Below are 7776 nucleotides of genomic sequence, written 5' to 3' on the forward strand. Positions count from 1 at the left end.
ACTAAAACAGTTTGTAGTATTAAACTTCAGCTCTACAAGACTCCATCTTATTCCCCACTCAAATCCCAGGTACAGCAATTCATCCACTATGGAAGGGTTATCCCTGTCACATACTCATAGGAGCTTTTCAGATGTGTCATGAATCATGCCAATCTAGGTATATTTAGTGTGAAGAATATTAAGTCCCTGCCAGAATAACACTAACAAACAAGTGGAAAATACTGGTGAACACGAATTGCAGAAGTATGTGTTTGTGGGATCTACGTTGAATGGGTATATGTACAACAGGCATCAATATACACCAATTAAACAGTCCTTTGTACTTTGATCCTCAAGAAAAAGCTATATTAATAGAATTATTATCTACCATTTATTGAGAACTTATATGCCAGGCACTGTACATGTTATTTAGGTAAATCCTCACAACAACCCTGTGAGGTAGGCATTATTCTTATACCAATTTTGTAGATTATTAAATTGAAGCACAGAGTGGCATTATACAATAGATTGGACAGATACTGTTATCCTGTGATAGAATGGAGAAAACCAAAGCTCAGAGAAGTGGCAGGACTTGCTCGACATCAGAGAGGGAAGCAGTGTCACAGGTGGTACTAGCAATCCAGGTACTTTCTATAGCATCACAATTTCCCTAGATCTATGTTGCCTGAGTGGGAATTACATAAATATAGACAATTCCACCTGGAATCATCCAGGGCATGTGGTAGAGGAGTTGAAGCTGGAGTGTGTGACTGGAGGAGTTGCCTTCCGTGTTTGGATCTTGGTACTGCCTTTACTGGCTCTATTGATGTGAGACAAAGTAATCTTTCAAGCCATTTCTAAAATATAAAATATCACTTTCTTTGTCATCTGCTTATTTTTCATCAAGGAGAACAGTGATTCATTATATTTCACACACTTAAATATAATAATCACAAATGCACTTAAACTTTTAAGGAATCAATTTCAAGACTATACTAGCAATGCCTGGCACATATTAGGTGCTCAATAAATATTGGATGAATGAGTGAATAAATGACAATCCACAAGTAAAGGACAATAAGCCTGTGATAAGATGAAGCTACTGAATAGCTGGCTAGGCTCACAAACAGGCCAAAGGGTTATCTGCTTTAAAGCATATGTGATTCTAAGTTAGAGTTCAGGAAAATGTCAAATGACTACCTCATCAACCTTGCAGGGCCTAGAAACTGGCTTAGGTAAGTAATTTCAAAATCTTTTGCTCAACCAGCCATGATCCCTGGGATAATAATTGTCAGATGCCAGCAGCCATGGCCACACCCACCTGCCACCACCAACTTCAGGGGGTTGCTGGGCTCTGACCACAGAGTGGGGAGCATCTGGATATGAGTGCGGCAGAGGTAAATCCCTTCATTCTCAGGTGCCAAGTTGTCAATGGAGAATATGGCCATTGTCCCAGTTGGGACTTGGTAATCTACGGGCTCTGTGTATCCCTCTTTAAACAGCACAAATACTAAATCCTGAATCCATCCATTGCAGAGGATGTTAACATTGCATCCAGGAAGAGGAGGCGTCTCTGCCTGGATCCAGAAGATGGGTTTAGGAAGTTGGCCTGTAAGGAAAGAATGAACTGATATGAGTTAGAACAAGGAGACTGTTACCTTGACTGCAGGACAGGAGACTTTGAATGTAGAGGAGCCTTCCTCGAACAAACCTTCTTTGCCCCACCCTTCCAGAGTTGTATCCTCTCTGTGCATTGTCTGACCCCAAGTAGGCACTTGGTGCTATCTGTGGCATGCACACATGCATGAGTTTGAAATAAGGTCAACAAACCCTTTTCTAGGATGACAATTTTGGGTCCCAAGTGTGGGAAAGTCTTCTTGAGCATCAAGCTTTGCCATCTCACCTGGTGATTCCAACTCTAGAATCTTACTGGGCTTTGACCAGCCTTTCTCCTTCCAGTAGCAGCATCGATAAACACCTGTAGTAGACTCACTAAGGGCCCCTATGAAGAATGACACTTGGAAGGTCTTGTAAGAAGGACGAATCCAGGTCATCTGTGTGTTATCCTTCATCAGCAGAAACTTGCTGGACAAGCGAGAGGGGCTTCTGCACCAAAGCGTGATGTTGTTCCAGGGGGCATGGGGGTGGTTGGATTCTATCCACAGCTCTGGTTGAGGCTCCACTGCTGTTATTCCCCCAAATCACAAAGATAGCAGCAGTCAGTCTTCTCCCTCCCACAAACTGCCCCACAGCATGCCTGAAAACTGTCTCTAACCCACCCAGATGCTGCCTTTTGCCTTCCTGTGGGAGTGGGAGTGTCTGTTCATATAAGGGTTTGGGACAGAGATGTTAGGGCATTTGTTCAAAGGATCCAAATAAGCAGGGGAATAAGCTGCCTTCTAATGAGAGATAAAGCACTTCATAGTTCTTGGGAAAGTAAGTCATGATGGAAGGCTTTGATTTCCAAGCAGCCCAACCTTGCTTGGGTATCTCAAGGCCATGCAGACAGGCCAGCTCTTTCTAGTCTCAGGCAGGAAGGCACTTACCCATTGAGGCCACACCCAGACTGAGCCCTGGAAAGAGAAAATGGTAAAGGAGAGACTCTGTTCTACATGCTGCCCTCTCCAACCTCAAGAATCTCCCCCGCCTCCCACCAGGAGCCTGTTCACAAGAGCAGAGTCACTTTACAGAGTCACTTGCTTCTCACCCCTTCCTTGTACTTACAAATGCAACCGAGCAACAGATTGAAGGTCTGGAGCATCATGGCCTGTCTAGAGCTGTGGGGCCTCTGGTGCAGGATCTAAAAGAAGAAATTGTCTTGCTCAGGGATGAGTTCTGCTCTTTCAGATCGAGGGGAGATCATTGCATTGCTCTTGACAACCTTCCATTCCACTGGTTCACAGCATCCTAGCTTGTTAATAAGGCTACTTGTCACTTTCCTCGCCTTGATCCTTTTCCTCACTTCCCCATTTCTCCACTCAAGATCTGTTCCTGGGATCCACGATGTTGTTTTTGCTGAAATGCTTATTTGTCCCTAAGATTTCAAAGGCACAGAAGATGCCCTTAAACAAGTCTGAAGAAACCCTACAGAGTGGGGAAGGTGGAACCTTTGAATACTCACCTTTCAGATCCTTTGATCAGATGTCTGCCTGCATGTGCATGCACGCAAGTGTACACACGAGCGCATGCCTGTGCTTGCGCGCGCGCGCACACACACACACACACAGACACAGATGAATCTTCCAACAGCTTAATAAGGAAGGAATTACCGCTGCCCCCATTTTGTTGCTGAGGCAAATAGAGTTTAGAAGGGATACATAATTTGCTAAAAGTCAAAATGTTAAATCAAAAATTAAAGTTCATGTTTAACTCCAAGGTTGACACTCAATGTCCAGAAGCAGAACATACCCTCACCTCCATCTTCATCTTCCATCATCGCCCCCAACATCACAAAGACTGCTTCCTCTGAGGAGTACTTCTGATACACTCTTGTCACTTAACCCCAAAGCTTAATACCATATTTTGAGTCCTTTAATCCAGCTGCCTCGGCAAAGTAGTTAACAAAAGTGTAAACTATCCCGCTTTAGAGTTTGCCCTTAGTGTCTAAGTGACTTGTTCACTACCTCTGAAAAAAATGGGATTGTTTGAATTTTAAGGATCACAAAGAGGTCTTTTCGTTTCCCTAGAAGTCACTACCAACCACAGGTACTCCGTATACATGAGGTGGATCTTCTCCCCTCTGGCTGCAAAGTAACCAAGGGAAGGTGTGCTCTCACAGCACAAACTCAGGCGAATTCGCCCCTATGAAATCTGTACTCATAGGCGGAATCCCTGCTTTACCTCAGCTGTTTGGCTTTAGCTCCTTGGAGTGAGGTATAGGTAGCTTCCCCAAGAGAGAAAAAGAATGACTTTGTTTCTGTAAACTTACCATAGACTGATAGCCTCTAATAAGGTCTAGCGCTGACAGTGTACAAAATGGAGGAGCAGAAAGATACATTTTCAAAACACCCGGGAGATAGACATCAAGTTGACACTGAGAGAGTCAAGTAGGGCCCTGTTTTTCATTTACTTGTGTTGAAGGATATTTAATTTACTGGCTCTGAACTTTTCTTATGTTAAGTGGGGGAATAATATGTACCTAACATTGTTGTTTTGGATTACAGAAAACCTGTGTACAGTGCCAGGCATGCGGTGTACATTTCATGCAAACAGGTGTATTTCGTCCCATATTTTTAAAGAGCGGTATACGTTTGGCACAGGACCCTAATGAGACTCTTCCCATCTCAATTCCTAGAACCTCCTGTCCCCAATTTTCTCGGCGCCAGACCAGCTTGAATACCACCCTGTTGCACTGTTTCCCCTTGGGGCATTGGGCCAGGATCTAGTTGGGGGAAGCTCGGTTCTTTGCCAAGGCAACCTGGGATTGCACCCAGGAAATGCCATCTGAGAATCCAGCCTTACCACATGGACATCAGGGCCTTTCCTCTTGGTATCTGGAGTGAGTCAGAAAAGCTGAATTTCTCAGCATGGCTGACCACTCCTCAATCAGTTGTGGATTTAAAAAAAAAAATAGGTACCGTATCACTTCAGCCAAGATGAAGAATCTTATGCCCAGGGAGCTTGGGAACGACCCTGAGGTTCAAAATTAGCCACGCCCATTTTGCCCTTTCACCCCACCCCCAACTTAGGCAGTTGAGGCTGTTTTTTAATGATTCCCTCGTACTCTACCCCATTCACTTTCCTCACCATTAGGCAGCCCCGCAGTGTTTTCGAGGGTGATAGATCCGAAATATCTAATGGCTAGCCCCCTTCATAGCTTTAAAGGCTCCAGAAATCAAAGGCTTTGGGCTCCGCAGCGTTCCGGGTACAAGCTTTGCTTAGGGTTTGGAGGGAAGACTGAGAAAGGAAAGAGGATGTATCCACATTGCTCAGAGGTTCTCATCGGAGGCGGGGCTGGGATCGGGGGAGAGAAGGAGAAAGGCAGGAATGAAGAGGGTGGAAGGAAAGACTGGGGAGCAATTTAATTTACGGCAATTAATCACATCAGGGGGGCTCTTTCGGGGTTTTGTTTAGAATTTTGTGGCCAGTAATTAATCTTTAGCCACTGGACTATGCGCTCATTTGCAAGTACTTACGGTAGTTGAAGGCCCGCTCCGAGGTTGGAGATTCTCCAGAGAGCTCCTCCAGACGCAGCGAACTGCCCGGCGTGGGAAGAGCTGTCTAAGGACTGCCTCTCGGGCCCCGAGCCCCGCCTCCCTCTCTCCCCCACCCGCCCGCCTTCCCGCCCCAGCCTCCTCCCCTCCCTCGCCAGGCTCACAAACCCACCTACACCAACTCTGCCTAGCACCTGCAGTCCTCTGACGACCAGGATTGGAAAGCCCCTCCCAGCTCCCCGCCTCTCTCCCTACTCCCTGCATAGGTTGCCCAAGCTGGAGTCAGGCCCCTGCCCCCTGCCTGTCGCTCAGAGCTTCATCTGGTCACTGTATCCTGGAGGGGAGAGGGCCAGCTCCCAAGACAGCTGAAGCTGTAGATCCACCTCACCAGCTCCCCAGTGCTTTTTAAAGCGATCTCTGGTTTTCCTCTGCTCCTTAAATGTCTTCATGCATGCATAAATGTCTACACAATAGTTGAGACTCCTACTGTGTGCGCTTGTTGGCCCATGCCCTGGGTATTTCTAACCTTCACAGCGATAATATCACTCTCGATATTACTGATGAGGAAACCGGCTCTTTCGGAGGGTTAGTAACTTGCACAATCTTCAAAGTCCAATTTGGGAGAAACGCCCAGGCTTTACAGACATGCACTTTCAGATTTTAGTTCAGGTTCTACATTTAGCAGCTGTGTGAGTGATCCCAAGCAAGTAAGTTAAATTCTCCGAGGACCACTTTCCCCGTATTTTAAACAAAATAGCAGAGCCCACTTTGCAGGGCTTTAATGGGTAACTCAAGTAAATTGTTAGGTAACACAAGCCTGGCACACACTAAGTTCTCAACAAGTGCTGTGTCTGTGGCCACTACCACATCTACTACTGTTGCTAATCTGTAAATCCCTCCTCAGCTGCCTTAGGGCAATATGACTTTGAGGATATAGAGGCTTTTGGATTTTTGGTTGACTACAAAGGATTTTTCAGATTTTATTTTGTGTGTGCATGTGTAAGAGACAGAGATGGAGTGTTACCGTGCCATGACACTTGTCACAGAACATGTGTGCAGGGTGGAGGATTTCAGGGGGTCTGTCCACAGCTCCCAACTTGTTGAATGAAGCAGGGTCTCTCCTGTTGTATCCATCACTGTACAGCTTATTCCAGGACAACTGGCATTGAAGCTTCTGGATAATTCTCTTGTCCTCCCCCCCCCACTCCAATCTCACTGTGGGTATACTGGGATTACAAACTTACACCACCCATATAACTTTTAACGTGGGTTCTGGGGACTGAAAGTCAAGTCATTAGTCTCATGCAGAAAGAACTGAACCACCCATGTGGCCTCATGAAGGATTTTTTTAAAAAAAAAATGATAATTATGGGTGAGACACTAACTAACACTGTTGACATGTAATATGTAATGAGATTAAAGTATGGCAACCAATGGGCTCACTGAACAATCGATAAGAAATAGCCAGAGTTTCCTTCATATGTATTTTATTTTCATAGGATATCTTAAATTACCTATTGGAAATCAACTTCATTCAAAAAAGAACTATGTGAAAAACAGACATGTCTTTTAATGAAGCCATTTGAATATCTTTGCTTCATGAAACAGGCGATGACAGTTGCCATTTCCTGGCATTCTTAGATCCTACTCCGCATTTCCCACTGCAGATTGTGTGGAATGATTAGCCATATAAATATAAATATGCACTTCTAGGCAAACTATCTAACCTCTCTGAGCATTATTTTTCTTATCTGAAAAGTGGAGATAATAATTGAACTTACTACTATACAAGATTGTGTGTAGGATTGAATAAAATCTCCTCTGGCAACCACTACCTAGGTACAGGGCCATAGCAAGCAGCCTTTAATTTGACATGTGCTCGCTACGTAGCTCTTTGTGGCAGCCATTGTTCTATTCTCTGATGATCCAGAGAGATGTTCCTTTTATAGAGTCTGTAGTCTAAGCATAACTCATGTTAGAGAATGAGTAGAAAGTGACAGAGGAGCGCTGGGAATCTGAGTGTAGTGTTCACGAGAAGAGCAGCAACTTGAGCGTGCTCTGAGAAGTGTAAGGAGCTTGCTATTACTTTGTGCCTCAACTAGGGCACTTGTTGCAGCGAAGACAGAGAACAAAGGTTTTGAATATTTGAAGAGACAAAACTGGACAAATACGGTGTTGTTTGGAGCGTGGTAATGACCATTGTTATCTGTGAGACTGGAAACACCAGGTCAATATGCTTTGGAGACAATTATCCTTGGCTGGCTTGGAACTCACTGTGTAGACTATTTTGGCCCGGAACTCACAGTGATCTGAGCCCTCCTGCCTCCCAAGTGCTGAAATTAATAGCCTGGGCCAACCGCACCCAGCATGACCATGTAAAATTTTCAAATAATATAATGGCACTGAGTATCAGTTTTAACTCATTTAATTCCCACAGCTACACAAGGAAGTAACCATCATTGAGAACTCCAATTTACAGACTAGGAAACTGAAAACACAGATAGTAAGCAAACTGTCTAAAGTTCAGTAACAGAGTTGGAATTCAAACCAAGGCAGACTGTATCCAGAGTTCCATATTCTCAACCATTACCTTATGGCACTTGCATATCAAACAACTAGAATGACAAAAACAAACTGTAACTCT

At 44.6% G+C, this 7776-nt stretch overlaps 1 protein-coding gene across 1 annotated transcript; it reads right to left on the reverse strand.

The window, feature by feature from the left end:
* Positions 1-453: 453 nt before the first annotated feature.
* LOC130868187 (immunoglobulin superfamily member 1-like) lies at positions 454-5580 on the reverse strand. Its single transcript, XM_057760444.1, has 6 exons — positions 5521-5580; positions 5115-5176; positions 2704-2779; positions 2526-2552; positions 1883-2164; positions 454-1588 (listed from the first exon to the last, which is right to left on the reverse strand). The coding sequence occupies exons 3-6, from the start codon at positions 2741-2743 to the stop codon at positions 1239-1241; spliced, it is 699 nt and encodes a 232-aa protein (XP_057616427.1). The 5' UTR covers positions 2744-2779; positions 5115-5176; positions 5521-5580; the 3' UTR covers positions 454-1238.
* Between the last annotated feature and the right edge of the window lie 2196 nt (positions 5581-7776).

The sequence above is a fragment of the Chionomys nivalis genome, chromosome X, assembly GCF_950005125.1.
Source record: "Chionomys nivalis chromosome X, mChiNiv1.1, whole genome shotgun sequence".
In the NCBI taxonomy this organism is placed as follows: domain Eukaryota; kingdom Metazoa; phylum Chordata; class Mammalia; order Rodentia; family Cricetidae; genus Chionomys; species Chionomys nivalis.

Bases quoted from the DNA above. Each gene is read 5' to 3' on its own strand.
- LOC130868187 (XM_057760444.1), bottom strand. From the start codon at position 2,743: ATGATGCTCCAGACCTTCAATCTGTTGCTCGGTTGCATTT. The intron at 2,165-2,525 runs GTAAGTGCCTTC...GGGGAATAACAG, and splicing joins TCTGGGTGTGGCCTCAATGG to CAGTGGAGCCTCAACCAGAG. The intron at 1,589-1,882 runs GTGAGATGGCAA...CTTTCCTTACAG, and splicing joins TCTAGAGTTGGAATCACCAG to GCCAACTTCCTAAACCCATC.